The sequence below is a fragment of the Symphalangus syndactylus genome, chromosome 19 (genome assembly GCF_028878055.3).
Source record: "Symphalangus syndactylus isolate Jambi chromosome 19, NHGRI_mSymSyn1-v2.1_pri, whole genome shotgun sequence".
In the NCBI taxonomy this organism is placed as follows: domain Eukaryota; kingdom Metazoa; phylum Chordata; class Mammalia; order Primates; family Hylobatidae; genus Symphalangus; species Symphalangus syndactylus.
In genome coordinates, this window is record NC_072434.2 from 38,794,575 (window position 1) to 38,819,686 (window position 25,112).

General features: G+C 42.1%; 1 protein-coding gene and 1 long non-coding RNA gene across 21 annotated transcripts in view; one reads left to right on the plus strand and one right to left on the minus strand.

Moving 5' to 3' along the window:
- The window catches only part of RGL1 (ral guanine nucleotide dissociation stimulator like 1), a 289,859-nt gene that overhangs the window by 4,972 nt on the left and 259,775 nt on the right, over positions 1 to 25,112 (minus strand). For 6 of the 7 annotated variants that reach the window (XM_055234759.2, XM_055234763.2, XM_055234761.2 and 3 more), the window contains 7 exons: positions 23,531 to 23,617; positions 21,175 to 21,207; positions 18,789 to 18,910; positions 16,349 to 16,438; positions 11,164 to 11,350; positions 6,721 to 6,975; positions 1,100 to 1,214 (listed from right to left, as the gene is read on the minus strand). In XM_055234759.2, coding sequence (XP_055090734.1) covers positions 1,100 to 1,214; positions 6,721 to 6,975; positions 11,164 to 11,350; positions 16,349 to 16,438; positions 18,789 to 18,910; positions 21,175 to 21,207; positions 23,531 to 23,617 — 889 coding nt within the window. The remainder of the gene's footprint in view (positions 1 to 1,099; positions 1,215 to 6,720; positions 6,976 to 11,163; positions 11,351 to 16,348; positions 16,439 to 18,788; positions 18,911 to 21,174; positions 21,208 to 23,530; positions 23,618 to 25,112) is intronic. The other variant, XM_055234764.2, reaches the window with a different exon arrangement.
- Positions 18,519 to 25,112, plus strand: part of LOC129458678 (uncharacterized) — an 81,821-nt gene continuing 75,227 nt past the window's right edge. For 11 of the 14 annotated variants that reach the window (XR_010114752.1, XR_008649708.1, XR_008649709.1 and 8 more), the window contains exons 1-3: positions 18,519 to 18,778; positions 19,767 to 19,926; positions 21,649 to 21,821. This is a non-coding gene — a long non-coding RNA (uncharacterized lncRNA). The remainder of the gene's footprint in view (positions 18,779 to 19,766; positions 19,927 to 21,648; positions 21,822 to 25,112) is intronic. The other 3 variants (XR_010114750.1, XR_008649703.2, XR_008649702.2) reach the window with 2 other exon arrangements.

A 25,112-nucleotide genomic window follows, 5' to 3' on the forward strand; every position in this document is an offset into this window, starting at 1 on the left:
ATAACTGAGAAAGTGTTGCCCCACAGCCTAAGGCTCAGCTGAATGAATGAGAAATCTTCCAAGAGGAAACTGAAAAAGAATTTTCCCAGAGGCTGTAGCTTTTAATCTCTAGGACAAGGTAGTATTCTAATTTCAGCCACTCTCCTCTAAACCAGCAATAGAGCCCTGGGTGACATGCTGATCCCATAGCCTAGCTTGTGGAATGCTTCTCACTTATAGGGGACGCTGCTTGTTGGTGAGCAGAGGACTACTTAAGGTGGCTGCAATAGACAGTCTGGAGTCTGGCAGCAGAAAGGGTTGGCTTCGGTCAACAATATTTGCTGCTCCTTCTGCACTTGGAGAAGAGACCTATCCTGACAGTCACTGTCTGTGAAGTGACAAGGTACAGAGGAGTTATCTACCAGCCTGTTTCCTTCTCTCAACAACTACAATCCCCAAATTCATATTAGCAGACAGATACATGAAAGGGTGATTATTTCCCCAAAAAGTCTTTCATAAAAGAGATTTCTTTAAATAATATGTTCCCAGGCATATTGAAGCCTTTCATAGATTACCAGTTCTTTGCCTCAATAAATGTGAGGTAAATAACCTTCAAGTTAGAGGTTTGTGTTATTTTTAAATTGATCATGAATAAAGAAAATACCTCTCATACATGATTAATTGAAACGATGAGAAATTATTATAGGAACCACTAAATTTCAGATTCACACACAACTTAGAAACACATTCTTGGGTAAAGGAGGTGTGTGGCCACCTGCAATGCCCAACAGACTACCCTACCCTCTGCCTCCTGGCGCAGGGAGACACTTCTTCCTGGAAAAGTGTTTGAAGAGCTCAGAAAGACTGGGCAGAAGAAATACTCGTCAAAATTGCAGGAAAAACAAGAGCTGGGGAATCGGAGAGTGGTTTGAGATACTTAATTCTACAAGTGAGGTGATTCTACAAGTGAGGTTGTTCACCCTTGCACTATCAAAAACCACCACTAGGTCCCAATAAAACAATACGTATCCGTTTCCTGCCTTCTAAATGCGGAGCACTGTGGACATGTGCTAGCCACCTGCCCTGGGAAGGAACATGCCTGTCTCGGAAGGATGCCCACCTTTGTCCTCCGAGATGACCTGCACCAGCTCGTACTCCTCGGCGGGGTCTGAGTCCAGATTGTGCTTCAGCATGGCTCTCTGGATCACCGCGGGGGTTTTATCCTGGCTCGTCAACTGCAAAGACAATGAATAGGCTTGTAAAGTACTTAGCTTCACGTTTCCTGAGGGAGTTCTCCTGACCCTCTCATTCTTGCTGTCTTGTGTTGTGATGCCTTTCCAGAAAGAATGGACTCGTGGAATTGGAACTGGACCAAGAGCCAGGATCCCTGGTTTCTAGTCCTGGTTCTACCCTTAGTAGCCACAGATGATGGGCGAGTCACCTAATCTCTGAGTCACAGCGTCATCCGCTATTAAAATGGAGAGAACACTTTCCTTGCCTATCTCCTCCACAGTGGTTGAAGTTCCCGTGAAAGAATATATATGAGGGAATTGTGGAAAATGCAAAGCATTGTTAGTCCTGGCCCAAAATTATCCTCCCATGTTGAACTGCTTCTATGGCACTGGTTACATCCCACGTGATAAAAATGGTCACAGTTCTGCCCATTGACCATTTCAAAAAGTACAGGTGACCCTGTGATTCAGCAGTCCCACTCCCAGGCATTTACCAAGCGGAATAAAAACATACGTCCACAAAATGACTTGTACACAAACATTCATAGCAGATTTATTCAGAATAGCTAAAAACTGAATCAATCTGAATCTCCATCAACAGGAAAAGAGAATAAATCATAGTATATTCATAATAGAACCCTACTGAGCAACTGAAGGGAACTAAGAACTGGCACATGCAACAATGCAGACGAGTCTCACAAACATCACCTTGGGCAAAAGAAACTGGACACAAAAGATTACATACCAGTGGAGTCTATTCTTTCAAAAAAAGGAAAAACAAATCTGTAGCATTAGAAAATGAACCTCCAGGTTAAGAGGGGATTGATTGGAAAGGGCACAGGGAATATGGCAGGTGGGATGGAAATGTTCTTTATCTAGATTTGGGGTAGTAGTTTCATAGATATATATAATTATTAAAACTCAAAGAATCAAACATTTAAGATCTGCATATATAACTACATGCAAATTATGCTTCAATAAACATCAGCTTCTAAGTGTTTTAAAAGCACAAGTTAAAGGTTTCCCTCATCCCCAGTTCTGATGTTCTCCCCTTCAGCTCGCTGCCTGCCAGCCAGCTATTTGCAGGGTGTGCAGAGCAACATGAAAAGAAAGCTAAATTACGTACCATACCTTGGGTGATTTCTTTAAGTTTGAAAGAAGTGAATGAAAACTCAGATTATTCTTACTTAAAAATAAAAGCTGTTCTCACCAGGGGGCAAGAGGACCATAGAAAGCCCCCCATGACCCCCCTCGACACATACAGAAGTCTCATTTCCTCCAAGAAACTGCCATTGTGTGCCTGAGGATGGCAGTACCAAGATGCCTCGCTCTGATCTGGGGCAGCAGCTGGTGTTTGTGATTCCATAAACAATGTGCATTACAAAGGGATCCTTGTAAGCAGCAAAGATCTTGTTCACGTGTCTGTTACCAAAACATCTGGCATATTCATTTACAAGGGAAAAGTAGGTGCACACAAAATTCGAAATGAGGAAAATATGCTTTTTGATAGTATGAAGAAAATACTCCTAAAGCTGGGTCACACTTAGTAGCAGAAAGCTAAAGGAGAAGACCTCCCTTCAGGGGATGCATGTCAGGCTAAGGTGGGTAAGTCATATGAGACAGCCAGGCTACCTTCATTCTCCTTTCCTTAAACTTCCCCAGGTATGTCCCAATGAGGACAAGATGACCAAGGGCTTTCCCTTGCATGTTTATTACTTTGTACCATCAAAGCGATGCTGAATCAAACTTATGATTACAATGAGTATTCACAGCTCAAGCATGCATCCTTATGCTGATAGACTGAATTAGCACTCATAGGTATCGAATGTGGGCCACATATTTCATTTTAAGTTTCTAGTAGCCACAATTAAAAACTTTTTAGGACGGGCGCGGTGGCTCATGCCTGTAATCCCACCACTTTGGGAGGCCGAGGCAGGTGGATCACAAGGTCAGGAGCTTGAGACCATCCTGGCCAACATGGTGAAACCCCGTCTCCACTAAAAATACAGAAAAGTTAGCCAGGCGTGGTGGTGGGTGCCTGTAATCCCAGCTACTCAGGAGGCTGAGGCAAGAGAACCGCTTGAACCCGGGAGGTGGAGGTTGCAGTGAGCTGAGATCGCGCCATTGCACTCCAGCCCAGGCAACAGCGCAAGACTCTGTCTCAAAAAAAAAAAAAAAAAAAGTTTTTGAAAGGTGATATTTAACTTGAACACCCCAAATATTACATCAGCATATATAATCAATACAAAAATTGTTAATGCAGTATTTTACTTTTTTGTACTGAGTGTTCAAAATCTGGCATATATTTTACCCTCAGCTCATCTCAATTTGGAGTATTCCCATTTCAAATGTTCCATTGTCACCCATGGCCAGTGGCTGCTGTACTGAATGCGCGGTACTGAACGATGCTTTGGTGTCACCTTCATTGACTTTCCTGTGACAGAAATACTGCATTCCCTGTGTAAGGGATCTTGGGAGACTGACTCTGTGATTGACATAATGGAGAGAAAGATCATTTCAAAAGAGTGATGGGCTCAGGGGTAGAAGACATTTTTCCATGGTCACTGAGGAGGTAATTTTACAAGGGCTCATTGCTGTCTCTTCTTCTGTGGAAGGGCCTTGGATTCCAGGGACATCAGTTGCTCTTGCAAAGCAAGTCCTCTAGGCCACCAGTTCTCAGTGTGTAATCTATGGCCTGTGGGGTCCCTGAAATCTGTGAGGGGATCCATGAGATCAAAATTATTTTCATGATAATACTAAGATGCTGTTTGTCTTTTCTTTCTGTTGACATTTGCATAGGTATTGCAGAAGCTATGGTGGATGGAAGTGCTGGTACCGTAGCACAAATCGGTCCAGTGGTTTCTCACTACAAGTCTACTAGCTGTCACTGTATTCTTCAGTACCCTGTACTCACAGTAAAAACAAAAACAAAACAAAGCCAGTCTCACTCACATTTTAACAGACTTACAGAAATGGAAAACAATGCCACCCTTCTCACTCAATAATTTTTGGAAAAAGATAGATTTTTTCATTAAAAAATAAAATTTACATTAACATGCAATGTGTTCATTATTGTTATTTTAAATGAATTAATCAACATTTTGAAAGTTTCTCAGTTTAAATATCTAATGTGGTAAATATCAACAGATACAACCCACATAGTCTGGAGCTCTTTGGAATATTCAGTGCTGTTTCAGAGTATAAAGGGGTCCTGAGAACAAAAAGTTTGAGAACTGCTAGTCTCGCCTGAACCTGGACTGATTTCTTTCCATCCTCTGGTCAACAGCACACAGCATAATAATTTCACAAAGGTACGTCCTGTGAGCAAGATTTCTCCTGAGAGGCCTAACAATTAGAATGAGAGCACGAGAGCAGTGTGTCGTCTCTCCAGAATAAGCCTGTGACACGCACTGGCAGGATTTTCATGAAAGGTGAGTGCCACCACCTCGTGCAATATAAAGGGCCACAGGAAGGGGTTGGCAGGAGAGGTGATTCTCATAGAGGCAGCCCATCTGCTGGGGAAGGAGGAATCTCGGGGCAGGGGGCAGGGGATCTTCTACTCACTACCCTCCCAACACTGAGACAGCATGCACAACCTATGACTCCTCCTGGGCAGTAGAGGTTTGTGCAGTTCAACCACTCTCAGTTCCCCCAGACTGAGCAGAGTGCACGCTGACCAGGCATGTCCCAAAACATAACTGTTTGGTGTACAAATCCATGCTAAAATTCAGAGACACTGTAGAGTTATGCAGTGGACGTTCTCTCTGGTTGGCGCAGGTAAGAGGTCCCAGCTGAAGGGACCATGCTGAGCAGGCAGTAACCACATGGAGGACCTTGGCTACCCTGTGTTTCCTCTACCTCTCAGGTGCTCCTTTACGAGCCCCTCCCTCATTAGCACTTGCATTCTGCCTCATCCTACACTCACTCTCGCAAGACCACGTCCCCCCCTGTGGGGTTTGACAACCCCAGTACTTGATCTCAGCATCAGCCTTGCACCAGCCCATGTTTCTGACCATCTATCAGACAATGCCATCTGATGTCATACTGGTACCTCTGATTTAAATGTCCCTGAAATATCCTCCCCTGGTAGTTCATGTCGCACAGACCCACCAACTGCCCAGACAGCCTCTAGTCCTCCGCAACAGTAACTAAAAAGTTGGTAACTAAATGAATGGATTCTGCAATTCTACCTCATCAAAAGCTTTAAAAAATCCTCACCATCTCCGGCCACATGACCTTCATTCAAGCCCTTATCCTCTCCTACATGGAACATGATAGCAGCTTCCTAACTTGCTTCCTCGCCTCCAGTCTACCCCCACACTCCAGCAAACACAATGCCATGACTTTCTTAATGAGCAAATCCCATCACTACTTAAAAGCCTTCAACAAGACCCTATTGCCTGCGGGATTAACACGCTCCTCTGTGTGGGCCACAAGGCCCTTTACAACCTGATCTTGGCTCTATTATTTTGCACATCGTGAATAATGCTTTGTGAGCTTCCTTTCTGATTAAAAGTTCCTCGAAGGCAGAAATGTCTCACTCATCTCCCTATCCCCAAAGCCTAATCTAATGACTAGTACGCAATAAATGCTTGATATTTTGTTGACTCTACAAATGCTTTAGCAAAGCTTTTATGTGGAGCCTCCATACCACTTATGCCAGATTCAGACCTGAGCTTGTAAGCACTGAGTGTGCCTTCAAAGAGGCGAGTGATAAAGATGAGGAGAGATGTGGAATTAGCTGTGGGATTTTGCTGCAAAGGATAATGTGATTTCCAATACATGATTATCTCCCATAAACTAAGAGTTTATATTCTTGTGATAAACATAGCAGACCTCACATCCCCGAGGTTATCGCCATGAGAGGCTCTGTGTGTATTCCCAAAAGACTGCCATTATTAAAAATATCTTTGCAATTGTCCTCAGAAACACAGATTTTACAAGAAGCTCAAAAAGGTCAGTCTCATTTTATAAGCATCATTCCTCATTAACTCAAACTGCATTTCTAGCTTGATCATCCACTTTATTAACTAGGTTTGATCCAAATGACTAAATGACAAAAATCTGCCATCAGGGGAGTACACTGCTAAGAATGTGTGGAAATTCAATGATAAAACCAGACATATAATTCCATAGGAAGGCTTCCAAAAACGTGTGAAGCAGAGTCATCTTCCCTGGAGCACATTTACACAGTCACCCAAATTGAGAATTTCAAAAGGCTAATACTGACCTAAACGAATAAGTTTTAGCATTTCTTTAAGATGTGAAAATTATATCCTATATACACTATGTGTGTACATATATATGTATATATATTTTATACACATACATCATTCAGCATCTATGCCCAGGGAGACCTGGAACTGACACACATCCCTTCTGTGTGAATGCATATATGTATATGCTAATATTGAGTGTGCATATTTAGGGCTGTTAGTCTGAGCGGCCGACAGACACAGACACACAATCTAAATGGAAACCCGCTCCTGGGTCAGGGCTTGCTCCTCACCATGATGCTCTTGTACATGTTGCCGTTGTTGTCTTCCACACTGATGCGGATGATGCAGGTGTCTTCATTCTGTTGGTTGTAAACAGGAGGCAGCACAGTCGAGGTAATGGACGTCACCGAGACAGAGCGCTTGTGGATTTTGGGGTTGTTGTTGCAGGACGGAGGGGAGGAGAGGGGGTTGATTAAGGAAGACATCCCTGAGGAATTTGTGTCCATGGAATGGATAGAAGAACAGGATGAGGAGGACTCAGAGAGCTGGAAGAGTAAACACACCCCAGAAGAAAACAGATTAGAACGCTGGCCAACAGCTTTGCAATTTTCAAAGCAGAGGTAGATATCAAGACTGATAGACTGCAGTTATTTCCTCCACAACAGCCCACAGCACACATGTGTCTCATCCCTGGTGTAAGTACTCCAAGTCCCCATCAGTGGTAGATGCCTATCAGTAACTCAGTGTGACCTACCTATTCACTCTATAACCACGTGAGGCAAAGCAGTTCTCTTTATTTCCCTAGGTTTTAGCTGTTCTTATGGAAGTTAACCAGAAGGTGGCAGCAGACACCAGAAACTGGAGGCAATATGGGTTCCCAAAGAAGTCAGACGCTTACGGGGCTGGAGGAAAGCCTTGCCAACAGTTGATTCAGTCCTACTGCAGTCAGATTTCGTAGTGAGAGAGAAAGTTCTGTATTTTTAGAAGTTTCTAAGAGAAGTACCCCAGATTATACGGCTCTGCATTGAATATTAGTGCTAGAAAGGCCTTGAACATCAACTAGTCCCATACCTGTTCTGCTGAGGAACCTGAGACCCAGGGAGAAAACTGGGGCTCCAGGTCCACACAGCTAGTTGACAGCACCCCTAGAACAGGAACCCAAACTCCCTGATTCCCACTGTCGAGTTCCCCGAGCAAGCACGTGGCCAAGGCTCAGCCTGTGGCTGATGACAATAAGATGAATCAACATAGTATGCTGCTACCTTGGTATGTTTAGCACGTGAGGCTTATGATGAGCTTTCATATTATCTTATCCCATTTTAATTCCACAACTGTCTTGTGAACAAAATGCAGAGCACTATAAAGACGAGGAGAATAAGATTCAGAACATAAAAGTGACTTTCTCAAGGGAAATACAGCCTTTAAGCAGCTTCACCACTTTCCACATTTGCTAGTAGAGCCAACTGTACACATTTTCATGATGTGTATCAAGGACAATTAAGAAACGGAGTACTACAGTTAATACGCTTTTCTGATTAACTACACATTTCTCATCCATGTAATACCAATAACCAAAGAAAGAGGTTATTGGAAGAGGTACTTTTAAAAATCATTAAATTGAACCATTTAAAATACCAATTCTTATTGTAGAAAATTATAAACAATTTCCTGGAATGACTTAAGCTAAATTATACCATGTTAATCTTATAAAATATTCTGGAAGTTGTTTATAAAATAAATAACATTTCTTTCATATTTATCTACCTTTCCATGGAAACAGTATAGAAGTTGAGCTTTCTGGTTATCAGGCTTCTGATTAAAATGGAGTCTATTATCTTATTTCCTGTAGATTTCCTCTTATGGCATAACTATACATTCAATTCTATTGGATGGTTAGTTTACAGCCAGCCAGCTGATGTGACAATTCTCATGGGTAGGGGTCTGATTGTGGCTCTATCATAATATGGTTTAGTTTTTGTTTTGGTTTTTGGGTTTTTTTTCTTCCTTATGTTCCCAAATGAATCAACTTAGTGGCTCAATTTGAGGACTAACTGATGATGGATAAGTTAATAGCATAAGTTTCTTTGCAGATATATTAGTTAAGGGGGTACATTTTCCAATTATTCAGTCAATTTTTTCACCTTCATGTTCCTCTATCCAAACTCTATTTCCTTTGTTAGATTTTTCTATGATTCTAGTGACATTTATAGTTAAGATAAAGCCTAGAATATGCCTGGGTTATAGCAGCTCTAAACAGACTGCCTGATGAGCCCCCAAATTCCTATTGAGAATTTAAGAAGTGAGGAGCAAGTGCAAAAATCAATGTTTAGAAATCATGATCAGGGGAATGAAGAAAGGAATGCAAACAAATTACACTTCACCTTTAAGAGCAACCTTACAGTGTAGCCTGTGGGAAAGGAAGAATGACAGTCTGGAGGACTTTTGGAGAAGGCGGCTGTCACAGGCTCTCAGAGCAGGAAGGAAGTGTGGAGGTCAGCCCAGTCCAGCTATGTGCCAAGCAGGAGAACCACGAGCCTTTCTAGCTAATATGCAGGGATTGTGCAGTCCAGGAACTACTTGCATCCAAGTGAATCACTCATGTTTAAGTCTATAGAAATGTATGACTCTAAGAAAGGTTCAGCTAAGAATAAACAGCCATGACTTCTGCAAGAATTTAAAAAGCCAGTGTGATGAGGGATGAGACAAAAAAGATGAAGCAGGGGAATGTGCAGGAGAGAGCACACTGGGCTTCTGCATAGTTTTAAAAGGTACCATCTGGACCAATGTACATTTCCACTATGCCACAAGATATGACTGTGATTCCATCTCCTTCCTGGAGAGACAGGGAGAAATCCCACAAAAATGTGGGCAATACCTCAGCTGTTACTTTCCTACAATGTCTACCATCAGAAATGGAGCCTATAAAGCCTCAGAGGCTGTGAAAAAGTGAATGATGAGACTGCATTCCAGATTTTGACAAAGCCAATTTGCATGTCAAGTCACGAAGAATGACTACATCACGGGTTGAGGAAAAATGCCTTTTGAGAGCATGGCCAGTCCGTAGGTGTCCACAAAGGCTTTCTTTCAACATTTAGAGCATGAATGATTGTATCCCCTGGATTTCAAAGCAGAAAGCTGAGAAATCCAACTAGAGCAGCAAATTAGTCATCTCAGTCTGATGAATCCTGAATATGATGCTCTTCCTGGATTGGCTACATTATGACAAAGTCACTTGAGGGTTCCGGGATTACTACTGTTGTTTTAACACCATGTGAAGCAACACACATGTCCCCTTGAAGAGCAGTAGATACAAACCAAAGGATGAAACCATTGCCAACATCTATCTTACTGACCTAACCATAAGCTAAGGAGCCAGAAGTCACTATTGAGTAAGCTTGGTTAGCCAGAAACCTTCCCCAAATGGTGCAAATTCTAGTTATGTCATAGTTGACTCTCTGATCCAAACCCTTCAACCAACAGATTGAAGCAGATGTGTACAGAAGATTAACACTGATATTGGTGGGGTGCGGTGGCTCATGCCTGTAATCCCAGCACTTTGGGAGGCCGAAGTGGATGGATCACCTGAGGTCAGGGGTTTGAGACCAGCCTGGCCAACATCGTGAAACCCCATCTCTACTAAAAATACAAAAATTATGCAGGCATGGTGGCACATGCTTGTAATCCCAGCTACTCGGGAGGCTGAGGCAGGAGAATCCCCTGAACCCAGGAGACAGAGGTTGCAGTGAGCCAAGATCGCACCACTGCATTCCAGCCTGGGCAACAGAGTGAGTGAGACTTCATCTCAAAAGAAAACAAAAGAAAAGACTGGACTTAATTAAGATCTTAAGATTAAGATATTTTGGTATTTACATTTTTATTTATGCAGTCACAGAAAATAGAAACTCGACGGAAATTCTTTTATCACCTCTCATCAGTTTCCTTTTTTCCAACATGGGAGAATGTATCCTTGTTACCAATCCCTCATCTTCCCCTGCATCTGTGCCCTTTGCACTGTGATTTCAGAGTTCCTCCCACTAAAACTGGAGCCTATTTCTCTGCTTCATTTACTTATGTGGAATGTTGCCACATGATTGCTTTAGCCAATAGAATGTTGGTTGATACGACTCAAGTAAAGGCTTGATATATGCTTGCGAGTTGGGCTTGCCCTCTTGCTTGTCCGTCTTAGCATGCTAAGGGCATGCCCTGGGTAGCCCATTACTCCAAAAATAATGAGAGGCAAGTGGAGCAGACCTGGACCAAATCTGTGGCCTAGTGTCCAGCCCAACCCAGATCAGCCAACCAGCAGATACATAAGAGAGATAAATAGTGGTTGATTTAAGTCACTGACTTTTGGAGTGGCATGCTATGCAACATAATTGTGATAAATGCTTGGCTAAGACAAAATATGGCACCAAGAACCTGACACATCTCCATCTCTGACTTTTTGCCCTTTCTAAGTAGTCCTACCTCCCCTAAATAAATCCAGTGCCTTAAGAGGTGGGTATAGAACAATATTTCAAAGGCCAAATGAATAAACCAAACTGCTTAGTGCTTTTACACCTGTTTCTTTTAGGAGTATGTCCCCAAACTGAACTCTTCTTTTGATGCTTGTTCAAAACATGACTTTCAAAATACTACAGAGTGATCCACTTAAAAACAGACATTCCTCGCTGTGGTATGGCAGAGCATGTAGGTGCCTGCATTAGGAATTATGAGAAGGGTTGAGTATATACCTTTTTTTGAGGCTCATCAGGGGTGTCCATGGGAGTAATGGAGCCCTCCTCAGCCTCTGAGTGGTTCGACTCGCAGGATGACACGCTGACAGAGTCCATGCTTTCACCAGAGCTCCCGCTGGCAGTGGACTTGGGCTGCTCTTTGGTGGGAGTGGGACTGGTGATCATGTCAGACCCTAGAAACAGTCTGGAAAAAAACAGAATGCCAAGCATTTGGGCTGTTACAAATCTGGAATCCATGATTAGGCAAATATTTTGTGTTGATTAAGCCCTTGATGTTTTTTCAGTCTTGTGTGTTCTGTCATTATTATTTTAGGAGGACATTCGCTGTAAAGTTTCTAACAAATAGCAGTAAACATCTTGTCCCAAAAGAGTATTTCCAACTTCAAAGAACACATAGATTATTCAGTACTAATCTGAAGTCTTTCTAGGTCAATGGTCCTCTACATTTTAACAGCCTATGGACCACCTTGGCAGGATCAAGATACCATCACCATATCCCCATCACTTCCTACCATAAAATGATCTTCATGGGCAAAGAAAGGATGGCACTGCTTTGGGTAAGAAACCAAGGAGGAAGACTTCTATTTCCAACAATCTGTGAGCTACAATATCCTAAACGCTTCCTCTATAAAACAGCTAGATAAGAAATATTAAAAACTCTTTTTAGTTGAGCTTGCAAGATAGGAAGGGAAATCCCTACGGGCCTTAAGTGAAAAAGGAACTGAAAACTAGAAGCACGCGAGCTAGTTCTGCAGCTGCTCTGGTGGGGGAGTGGGAGGCCCCAATCTTGGCAAAATAGTGATGTGGGTTTTAATGCACACCCAGGGCCCAAAGATGAGGGTTTCTGTTTATGAAGGGTGAGGAGTTCGAACCAAAACTATATACAGCCAGGACCCACAAAGGGCTATACCCTTAGTAAAAAGATAGGCCAGAAAAATATCTTTCTGCTAGCATAGGAAGACAACAGGGAGCCTGTTCTCGCCTGAGCATGGAAAGAAGAAAAATGTCTCCTATGAAGTCATGTGTGAGCTGAGTCTGTGCCTCACTCCAATTTGCTATTTATGTGGTCTATGGGGTTAGAAACTCTCAACCAGTGACACTGCTGGTAAACTAGATTTTTTCTTAAAAAAAAAAAAAAAAGAAAATCTTGCTGGAGGGATATACCTTCAGCCTAGGCTTCAGAGAATCCCCTGATAAAGATAAACTCATGATACAAAATTACAAAATACACACAAGGAAATATTCCACTGAAAGAGAGAGCCAACAGGCATAACAAAAAGCAGGTTTAGACTCCTGAGAACTTCAAATTTGAGAACTGTCAGAACAAAACTAATAATGTGCTTATTCATCCAAGAAATATCTGCATGTCTACCATAAGCCAAGCTGCAAAATAAGTATGTTAGGAAATATTAAAGACATAAAAGAAGAAATTGAAAACAGGAGCTCAGAGCAAGACATTCTAATGAAGTTCAAGAAGATAATTTGAAAAACATTTCACCTCTAAGTGAAAAAGGTAGTGACTTAAACTAAAAACTCAGTGGAAGGATTAAATAACTTGAAGAAAAAAATCATGAACTAGATGACAGATCTGAAGAAAATCCTCAAAAATCATCATCAAAAGATAAAGACATAGAAAGAACAGTGAAAAGATATGGAGAAAGCAGTAAGAAAGCCCCACATATGTGTAGGAGGAGTTCCAGAAGACATGGAGAGGATGGAAGAAGGCCCATATCAGAAGAGATGGTGGCTGAGAGGATTCCAGACTGGTGAACCATAGGAATCCTCCCATCCAAGAGCCATGTCCTGAATAGGGTAAGACTAAACTCCCACTTAAACTGGTATATCAAAGACAAAAGAAATTCTTAAAATCAACAGGGGGCCGGGCACAGTGGCTCTCAAAGTGCTTCCAGCACTTTGGGAGGCTGAGGCAGGCTGACTGCCTGAGCTCAGGAGTTCAAGACCACTCCAGGCAACGTGGTGAAACCCCATCTCTACTAAAATACAAAAAAATTAGCCGGGTGTGGTGGCATGTGCCTGTAATCCCAGCTACTCAGGAGGCTGAAGCACAAGAATTGCTTGAACCCAGGAGGCGGAGGTTACAGTGAGCCGAGATCACCCCAGCCTAAGCGACAGAGCAAAACTCTTTTGAAAGAAAGAAAGAGAGAGAGGGAGAGGAAGGAAGGAAGGAAGGAAGGAAGGAAGGAAGGAAGGAAGGAAGGAAGGAAGGAAAGAAGGGAGGGAGGGAAAAACAACAGGAGTGGGAACATAAAACAGAGGAATAGTAATTAAGCAGATACCACACATCTCAAAAGCAACCACGGAAGTCAAAAGACACTGAATAATATCATCAAAGTGCTGAGTGAAAGTAACAGTCAGTCTTGAATTCTATACCCGTCTAATATAAGTCTAAGAAGGAGGGCAAAATAAAGACTTTCTCAGACTAAGACTGAGAGGGTGTACCATTAACAGATTTACGCCACAAGTAGTGGTAAAAGGAGGGCGGGAGTCAGATGTAAGAAGGAACAGCACGCAAGGCAACTAGCACGTGGGCGGAACCTAAATAAGTACTGACTATAAAATAACAACAATAATAGAAACAATGAAGATGAACTTGATTTTTTATTAAATATTTTCGGAATTATATGCTTGAACTCCAAGAGCTCAAGCACATTTTTGCTCTGCCCCATCTCCATCCCGCTATCTCCAGCCCCATTTTCCATGTCTTCCTTTTATGACCCTCCAAGCATTACAGAGACTATAGGGGTATAAGCTAAACTCTGATCACAGAAGCAAAAATAATGCCCTTGTCTTACTGCTTCATAAATTACAAAGGTAGATCTTTGAAGGATGTCAACTAGTGGTCCTCCATCCATGATCTCAGAGTCTCTAGGGTTCTTCCATTTCTACAATTCAGTAAGGTCCTGCTTTGTCCTGCTTTGTGAAGGTTCATTCTGGCTCAGTAGTAGGCATCTCTGACTTTCAAACTAGGCCTAAGCACCCAAAGTTTTCTCCAACCTCTTTGGATGATGAGCCATTAAATGTGGGAACAGCAAAAATGCATTTCCCAGATTTGTAAACATGCTAAGAAGATCATGAAATCTTTTGAAAAATAATGGTATGCAAACACCCTTGTACGTACAAGAAATAAGATGGGGGCATATGACCTGCTTTCATAATAGATGCCCAAACTCCATTGCAGATACCAAGGGTTATCCCAGGAAGATTTTACTAGTAAGAGACGTACTGAGTGCCTACTACACTTTGTGAAGGACACAGCACCCTCACAGTCCTGCCTTCTCTGGATTTCACAGTAAATGTTTTCATAGGACTGAACACTTGTCTGTGTCAGTAAAGAGAGAGGATCCAGGGTTATTAGAGCTCCCACCACAAAACATATAGATCCCAGGCCTGGAGAGGAGTACAGAGAAGCAGTAGCATAGAAATGAGGATGGGGAGAAGGCAGGAGGACAGAGGTAGCAGCAGGCAGGATTAGGCCCGCCTGCATTGAGAATTTTTGTTTTTTCCTTAAGAACCTCTGACTGCCATAGTGGGTCCAGAAGCTCCCAATTCCTTCTGCTGCCTCAGTGAGCAGAGTGGACACCCAGGATCCGCTGCATGTCTAGACTCCTCTATCAGAGAGCTGATTCCCTGTGCACATGCCAGTCTTACCAGCTGACAAGGCTTGGTCAGGCCCCTCAGATTATCTCATAGTTCATTCCCCCATATCTGCAAAGATGAAAAGACAGCAAGATACTATGAAAAATTCTCCTCAAAAGCTGACTCCAAAAGCTCATAAATCTAGAGTTCAGCAGGGCCAGGACAGTCATCTGAACAAAGAGAGGGTGAGCAAAACATAGGATTATCTTCCAGATGCTTTCTACTAAAGCACAGGTTCCAACCCACCCACAATGCCTGATATCACCTGACGGCAGGTAGCAGCCTGCGTGGCCGCTGATGGTGGGAGACCTTGCTATCCACATCCAACACAGGTCTTTATGTTACACCGGGGACATGGCAACACTCGAGATCATGTGCCATCCCTGCCTGTGTCTCAATGTGACTCACTGAGGTAGGTGGAGAGACAGTGCTGGGAAATATCAAATGCCCATAAAGACAGTCAGAATCCTGATCCCCTCAAATCCTCAAAAAGATATTAACTGATTCATTTCATTAAAAATAATGGTGGTTTTTCAGGCACATATTGAGAGCTAGGCACTGCATATATATGTGTGTGTATATATATATATATTTGTTGTTGTTCTTTTGTTTTGTTTTGTTTTGTTCTTAGAGACAGGGTCTCGCCCTGTCATCCAGGCTAGAGTGTAGTGGCACAATCATAGCTCACTGTAACATTGAACTCCTGGGCTCAGGCGACCCTCCCACCTCAGCCTCCGAAGTAGCTGGGACTACATGCATGCACCACCATGCCCAGCTAATCCTTTAAGTGATATTTTTTTGTAGAGACAGGATCTCACTACATTGTCCAGGCTGGTCTCAAACTCCTGGCCTCAGGCAATACAACTGCCAGCATGATAGACAAGGTTCCTGTTCTCAGGTTGCTTACATTCCACTGGAGGAAGCAGCTAGTATGAATGAGAATGAGGGGTGGACAGCAACATTAGAAAGGGTTCTCTCTTGGCATATAACATTTTTGCTAATATTTGAAGGAGCCAGCCATGAAGAAAGAGCATTTCAGGCCAGGCACAGCCAGTGCAAACATCCTCAACACTGGTAAACAGAGGGCAATGCTGTAAGAGAGGGAAGGCTGCAGGTTAAGTCACGTAAGGCCAGGTAAACCAGGATACAGAGTTTGGGTTTTATTTTAAAATAAAAGCTATAGGGGTTTTTATACAGGAAGCAACATAATCTGGTGTACATTTTAAAAGACAACCTAGCTATTTAGTGGAGAATGAATGGTTGGGTAAGGGGCAGCCAGAAGACAGTGAAGATGTTACTGGAGTGATTCAGGCAGGAGAGGATGGTGATTCACAACAGAGAGGGGAGTGGAGAAGAATGGACTCAGCAAATGCTTTGAGTTCATGACAGAAGGATAAATGGCTTAACAAATGAGCAGAGTGCTCTTCACTTTCACCCTGGCTCAAGGTCATCCTGTTGAATACATCTCCTCTCACGACTCTGATGGTACCCTCTTGGAGCCCCAGAACCCCCAGGGGACACTCACAGGCTGAGTCTCTTCACCATGCTTTTCCGAGGCTTGGGCGAGGTGGTGCTGGCGTCAGCAGCTGCTTCAATCTCACATGACAGGGCATAGCTGAGAAAAAGAAGGGGGCTCCATGAGGTCAAAGTTAGAGAACTGAAAAACAGACTTAAATTCACATGATGTCCTGGTTTTGTTTTAGAGAAGGCTCTAATTGTTCAAAGTAAAGACATATACAAACGTTGTCCTATCATAAACATCAGGGGTACTGACTTCATGGCCCAGTTTGACACATTTATCTTACGTGCTTCCTCCCTCACTTCCACTGGCATATGGATTGAGGCTATTTAGTTTTGCGTGTTTCAAATACAAGGATATATGCACTTTGGCAGCATCAAAAACTAACTCCATTCTGATCATTCTCATCGCACTGCTAGGCCAGTGGAAGAATCTTCCTTCCTCTACTACCTCCCCCTCCTATTTCTTCTCTACTGCCTCCTTCCTACTATTTTGTATGTGTGTGTTTGTGCACATGCACATATGACTTAGTTTTTTTTGTTGTTGTTGTTGTTTTTGAGACGGAGTCTCGCTCTGTTGCCTAGGCTGGAGTGCAGTGGCGCAATCTCGGCTCACTGCAAGCTCCACCTCCCGGGTTCACGCCATTCTCCTGCCTCAGCCTCTCCGAGTAGCTGGGACTACAGGCGCCCGCCACCACGCCCGGCTAATTTTTTGTATTTTTAGTAGAGACGGGGTTTCACCGTGGTCTCGATCTCCTGACCTCGTGATCCGCCCGCCTCGGCCTCCCAAAGTGCTGGGATTACAAGCGTGAGCCACCACGCCCGGCCGACTTAGTTTTATCTAAAGAAAATGAAGAGACTTTTGTAATCTATCTGATCTTCAATGAACAGACATAGGCAATTACATTACTGATAAAGACATATATATATATTTATTTATTTATTTTAGTAGAGTTGGGGTTTCACCATGTTGGCCAGGGTGGCCTACAAATATTTTTTTAATTTTTTAATTGCCAAAACATCCTAAATTAAAAATGCTCCAGATTCAGACCTCTATCTGCCAGGCAGATATAACTGACACAAGCACAAGAGGAATTTATACGTGATTCCAAGTGCCTTTTATGAAAGCTTGTAGCTGTAGACAGTAGATGTATTTCGTTACTGAGTAGGTGGGGAAGGGTGCCCGGCATTATACAGCCATCTTCAGAGCTTAGGCTGTAGAGTCAGGCAGACCTGAGTTTGAATCCAAATGCTGTCATTAATTCATTCAAATACTTCTCTAAACCTCAACTTTTTTTTTTGTAAATACTTATTTTGCTGTCAATTTCACTCTCCCTTATGATAAACTTCCAAAGAAATCCCCTGGGCTAGGGTAGGGATGGGCCAACTTCTTCTGTAAAGGACCACATAGTATTTTAGGCTTTGTGGGCCATATGGTCTCTGTTGCAACTACTCAACTCTGCCTTTACAGCATGAAAGCAACCACAGATGAGATGTAAATGAACGGGCTGTGTTTCAATAAAACCTTATTTATGTAGATACTGAAATTTGAATTTCAAATAACTGTTTCGTGTCACAAAATATTCTTTTTTTGTCCCCCCCACCCCCCAATCATTTAAAAATGTAAAAACAGGCAGTGGCCCACATATGGCCTGCAGACCAATCTGCCAACGAGTGAGCCGGCTACAGGACGGGGACGTGCTGAGCCAGTGGGCAGGGCACTCAAGTGAACGTGCCTTTCTATGCCCATCCCACTATTTTTAAACTATTCCTTGTGTCCCTGCCACACCTGAGTTATCACTGTTCCTCCAAATGCCAAGCATGTCAGGCCACCAAGCTTTTGCTTGTGTTCTCTCTCAGTCTGGAATGTTCTTTTCCAGTTCTTATGGCAAAATCTTGTTTCTCCGTTACAGCCCAGCCTAAATATTAATGCCTTTATATTTTCCTTATTTTCCCCGATTCTTCCCATAGTTTCTGTAGCAATGTAGTTACCCATCATATTTCAATGTCTCCTGAGTCTCTCACCCCCTCTAGGTTGAAAGCTTCCTGGAAAGGTACCATCAATTAACAGGAATGACACACACAGTGACAATGGTTGTGGTGATAACGCTGAGGACAAGCATTCTAACAAAGCATTCCCACATAAGATCTTAGTTACGCCTCACAAACAAACATTCTACAGATCAGCATCCTGAAGGTAGGGAAGAACAAATGACTTGTTCAAGGTTACAAAGATAAATAAGTGGCCAAGCGAGAGTCTGAAAGTACATCTTGATGCTATCACCTCGCCTTTCCTGCCACACCATGCGCCTTTGAAAACCAAGGACCTGGAACCTAGCAGCTGCTCACTAAATAGTTGTTGAATAAATGACCCAGCGAGGTATCAAATGCAGCATTTTTCTTGCCAACACTTCAGTTCTACCCCGATGAACGACAGGTGAGCCCACCTCTCCTCCTCTGTCAGGAGCTGCTGCCTCTGGAACCACTGGATGAACTTTTGGTCTGGGGTCATGCAATAGCTGTTGCAGGCAGACTGTAAGAGCTTTATCTGGGCAATCACTTCAAATTCCTAAAGCAGACAGAATACCAAAAATTAAAAAAAAAAGACTGAATAATAAGGCCAACCAAATATAGAATCTTTTCAACATGAAAATACACCACATTAGGATAAAAGATGAAGAAAACCATCCAGGAGGATTCTGAAATACTGCTTCCTTAAAAATAAAGGAGCTGACTAACTCTTAAAAATTCTAACTAGAACTCTCCAAAGTCCTTGTATGCTTTAATTTTTAATCCTCTTTTCTCCTTGAGAAAGCAATTTGTATAAAACAAGCTACCAAAGCAACCCAAACTACTCGCTATGTTAAGTCACAGTGGCCTCCTTTTTCTCTTCTTCACTTTCATCCTTGGAATAGAAAAATGATTTTTAAGGTTTTAAGTACTTCATAAAATATATTAATTTATATTCATATTTCTTAAAAAAAAGAAAAGAAAAGAAATACTTTAAGTCAGGGAGCTCCCAAGATCCCCATCCCCATCTTCCTCAACCTTTACCCCTCAATAAATAAGTTTTGGTAGGGCTGAGTATCTAAACAGTCCTACGTCTCATAAAATTGAATGTTTAGATTTCTCGAATCCTTGGGTTTTTACTATGCCACCAAATCATTTAACTAAGTCTTTTAAAACTCACAGAGAGGCAAGTACATAATTATGTTGAAAATTATTTATACTTCTTTGGATGTTTCAATAAAAAAATTTAAGTCAGCAATGGGTATAAGCTTTAGGTTTAGGTTTTACAGTCAAACTTTCCAAAAGTTTAATATCCTAGTCTAAAAAGGAAAGAGATTACCAACCAGGGTTATTCTGAAGTTAAATGACAGAGAGGGGAACTGAGGGGGCAATAACTGAATTTATTATCATTATAGGACATGACAGAAGTAACTCAAGAACTGGCAGATTCTCCAAGTCTCAACTTGCCATCCAGTGACCTCGGCCCTTGGTCTCAGTATCCTCAAGGAATATTTACCATCATGCTAAAGGAAAAAGTATCATCTATAAGGGACAAAAAAATTTACATTTGTCCAGGTTAGTATCTTGTTCTGATGAGCCCAGCTTGGTTTAACTCCTCTATGCCTTTTTGGTTTTAACTTCAATGTCATTTTCTCCTGGAAGTTTCTCTGGCCCTACAAGTTGGAGATGGATACCCCACACCTATATACTTCTCTAACACCCACAACTTCTGCTCACAAACCCTTTTCAGGTTGTATTATAACTGCCTATTTATTTGTCTACCTCTTTCCTGGATTGTGAACTTCATGAGGGCAGGGAGCTCTGTTCTTTCTCTGCTGTAATTCCCAAACCCCCCACATTAAGTAGACAGTCAATACTTGTGGAATGTGAAAGTACTGAAAAATAACGAGAGTACTACAGGGTGAAATTATTATTTTGCTCACTCATTTTCCTTTGAGTCTTTTAAATATCTATTGAAATATATCATTTGAATATGAAAATCACAGAAAAATTTCAAGACTTTTATCTTGAATAGCACAGTTCAGAACTGTGCTATTCCACAGAAAGACTGAAATTGATGTTGAGCACACCTTCCTATGCTGACACGAAAGGAAAAGAATAACTACCTACACCGAAGACGAAGACCATTTCCTTTCCTCTCTCGAGCAGACCCACGAGAGTTTACCATCTTTATTAACTCTTCTATGTCATTTACTCATCAGAAACCCCTTATCCTTAATAGGGTAAACCTGGCTTTTATTTTAATTGGCAAATTAAAAAATTGTTTGTATTTATGGTGTGCAACATGATGTTCTGAAACATGTATATACCGTGGAATGGCTAAATCAGGCTAACTAACATACGCATTACTTCACATATTTATTTGTGATGAGAATACTTAAAGTTTACTCTTAGTAATCTTCAAGTATAAAATACATTCTAATTAATTATAGCGGTGAGCCTGCTATTGCTGAAGCTAATTGTAAAGGAGATAAGGAGTGGGCAGGGAAGAAGTGTGGGCTTTGGGGCATCAGGACAGGATGAGAACCCTGGCTTTGCCACCAAGAGATTCTGGTCCAGTAATTTAATTTCTTGAGTCCTAGCTTCCTTGCCTTTGAATTGAGGATGATAAAACCTACCTCATAAGGCAAGTGGGGGATAATGTATAGGAGCATGCCAAGCAAAATGGTATATGATAAACGTTCAATAGGTGCTAACTCATTTTTTTCTGCCTCTACAAAAAAACTTAAGTCCCCATTTCTTTCATTTTTTTCATGCTCAGACAAAGGAAAACAGAAAACCACAGCCAAAAACTCTACTTACCCTTCTCCTTTTCTCAAAGTTTATCAGTCCACCCTAAAAGAAATTTTAATAAAAAGAGTGACCAACCAAGCTACTTTAAAACACAGCCTTATGTTGTTGTAGGTCACATTGAAATAGATCAAAGGGGTGATAAGTCACAATTATCAATGATCCTATAATTATGACTACTGTGGAAGAAGAGACTCCTGTTTTGCTTTTTAAAAAATTATTAGTTTAAGGCAGGATCGGCAGAAAGCCTTCTCTTGAAATGTCTGAAACCAACTAAAATAGTAATGATAAATAATTACAAATCAGGATCCAAAGACACTTGCAGAACCAGTAACGATAAAAGCTTGAGTGAATATTCCATTACACTTTTTTCCCTTACCAAAAGCAACTAAAACAGATGGTCATTGACTCATACGGTTTATCAAAAGGGAAGTTATTTCTCCACAGCATCATGAAAAGTTAAGTTTCAATTCTTCATCCCCTCAGCTCCTATTCTCAGTAGGCTGAATTTAACTTCTAAATCTTTGGTTACTCCCCAGAATTCCCCAACACTGATGGGTGTTTCCTGAGATAAGCTGAGGAAGAGGATGTGAAGAGACATAGAAGTCAGGAAATACAAAATGAATAAATGTGTCCACAACACTGTGGCAAATCCAAAGGTAGGTAGATCTATGCAAAGTAACTTCTACTTCTTCTAATTAAGATACAATAAAAGCAGGCTGGTTGCATATGATAACAAGGGGGTAGTATATACTGAAATATACAAGCAATCTTTCAATTTCATTTCAAATTTGAAATTTCTTCTTCACTTAATATTTTATTGCTGCTACTAACAAGTTGTTTATCTGAGTTTTCACGTATTTTCCCTTTCAGAGAAGATGGGGGACGAAGGGAGTAGGAGTAGAGAGAGGGGGAACGGAGAGAAAGAGGGAGAGGGGGACAGAGAGAGAGAGAGGTAGAGAGAGAGAAAAATACCCCACAGCAGGTAGCAATACAAAAAGAAAAGCATATTTGAAAAATCACAAATTTGACTAACTCTCTACCCCACCAAGTAGTCCTATTCAACATTAAAGTCTTGTGGGGTTTTTTGTTTGTTTGTTTGTTTGTTTGTTTTTGTTTGAGACCGAGTCTCACTCTGGCGCCTAGGCTGGAGTGCAATGACACGATCTCGGCTCACTGCAACTTCCGCCTCCCGAGTTCAAGTGATTCTCCTGCCTCAGCCTCCAGAGTAGTTGGGATTACAGGCGCCTGCCACCATGACCGGCTAATTTTTGTATTTTTATTTATTTATTCTTTTTCTTTTTTTTGAGACAGGGTCCTGCTCTGTCGCCCAGGCAGGAGTGCAGTGGCACAATCTCGGCTCACTGCAACCTCCACCTCTCGGGTTCAAGCAATTCTCCTGCCTCAACCTCCTGAGTAGCTGGGACTACAGGCATATGTCACCATGCCCAGCTGATTTTTGTGTTTTTAGTAGAGATGGGGTTTCACCATGTTGGCCAGGCTGGTCTCGAACTCCTGACCTCGTGATCTGCCCGTCTCAGCCTCCCAAAGTGCTGGGATTACAGGCGTGAGCCACCACGCCCAGCCTAATTTTTGTATTTTTAGTAGAGACGGGGTTTCACCATGTTGGCCAGGCTGGTCTTGAACTCCTGACCTCAGGTGATTCGCCTGCCTTGACCTCCCAAAGTGCTGGGATTACAGGCACGACCCATCGCACCCGGCCTTAAAGTCTTGTTCAAACCCAAACCCACTCATTCATAAGCCCTATTCATCATAACTCCTCATAAGAGCTAATTGTGGGCCGGGTGCAGTGGCTCAACGCCTGTAATCCCAGCACTTTGGAAGGCCACGGTGGGTGGATCACCTGTGGTCAGGAGTTCAAGACCAGCCTGGCTAATATGGTGAAACCCTGTTTCTACTAAAAATACAAAAAATTAGCCGGGCGTGGTGGTGCATGCCTGCAATCCCAGCTACTTGGGAAGCTGAGGCAGGAGAATTGCTTGAACCCAGGAGGCAGAGACTGCAGTGAGCCAAGATTGTGCCATTGCACTCCAGCTTGGACAACAAGAGCAAAACTCCATCTCAAAAAAATAATAATAATTTTGATCTCCCATGTTCTCTCAGTGTATTTGTTTGAATTTCTATTATTACTATCGTTCACTGCTTATTTTGATACATTAATTACTTCCACTGGATTTTGAGCCACTCTGGTGTTAGTCTTTGGTGTTATTCTTTGTATTCCTCCTAACAGTTAGCACAATGCCATGTACTTTTGGACCTTCAAAAGATACTAAGAGAAGTTCACTACTCTTTGGGGTATCCAGTGAGAAGGCTGCAGGCCCAATCACACCACCCATATGGAACTCACCTCGATGTAGTCCTGCAGGGCAGTGTCAAGCATGGTCAGGTCAGTCAGGAAGGTGCCCAGGTAGGGCACAGTTCCCTGCATCACACCCTGAAGAGCAACCAAAGCAAAACTGTCTTTATTGTTATTGAAAAGTTGAAGGTTTTAGGAATCTTCAAGCTGGAGCAAATGGGTGTATTCAAGGCCTAACTGCGGGCCAGTGGTGCTAACCTCCATGAATAACATTTTTTAAATTTCTACACAAATAGGGTAGAAACCCCATGATCTAATGTCTAACTTGTGAAATCATGAAAACCAAGCCTGAAAGCCAGGAGATCATACACATCTGTTCAAAAGTGTTGACTGTGGGGTTTATGTTTTGCTTTGGCTCAAGTGAGAAGGATGTCTGTTCTCTCTCAGAGCATGGGGACATTCCTGGTAGTTTGGGATGGCACTGGATAGTCATTGCCTCACCATTGGCTGTTGTACACAGAGAAGTATGTACCACAAAAGTATGGGGCATCACTATTAAAATAACCCCTTGGGCTAGACTTGGTGACTAACTCTCAAATAATAGAGGAGGGAAAGAGAAAGACAGTAACTTCTGAGGGAGAACCTGGCAAACTCTTCCTTAACCAAGTAATAAGGATCAACATCATTCGTGTCACCATCAACATGACACCAGATGTCACGCTGAAACCATTCATTCACTCCTTGATGTGATGTGATGAGAAGGGCACTTCACTCTGTGATATTCTTTCTAAAAATCCAGAAGCTCAGTCTAATCACTAGAAAACAGCAGACAACCTCAAACTGTGGAACATTCTACAGAATACCTGGATAGACTCCTTAAGACCATCAAGGTCATAAAAAACAGTCAAGAAAACACTGTCGTAGACCAGAAGAGACAGGGATGACAGACAACAAAATGCAGTTGGTATGCTGGATTGGGTCCTGGAAAATATAAGAAGATACTACTGGAAAACTGGTGAAATCCAAACAAAGTCTAGATTTTAGTTAATAGTATTATGCCAGTGTCAGTTTCTTAGTATTGACAAATGTGCTATGGTTTTAGAAGATGTTAACAGTGAGGGAAACTGCACTTCTAGCTTTGCAGCTTTTCTGTAAATCTAAACTTATTCCAGAATAAAAAGTTGGAAATGAAGGTGGAGGCACTTCTACCTACAACTGCAGGCATACACTATATTCATGTCACTAAATCTCCTTTAAAATCATCTCTCTTCTTCAATAAGCCACCAAGGCACTAAACATCCTAAAGGAAAAGTAAAAAGCGGTCCCCGTGGATCCCTTATCCTAAATCTCATCAAGCCAATTCTGGAAATTTTGGCAGGAACACAAAGCCTCAAACAGGGTAAAGCCAGGCTGCTTGACATGAGGCTGGCTGCTTCCTCAGCCAGAACTGCTTTGTGAGGTTCATACCAAGGAGGGTTTTGTCCTTCAGGAACTCAGTCAGCTGCAGTGCGTCCTTCCCATTCTGTGTACAAGGTCTCATCCTGTACTAAAATAATCTATTTTTTTGGTAACAGCTATTTTTAGCTTGTCTTTGAACAACAAAAAAGTTTGTAACACTGAATGTTTTATAGGC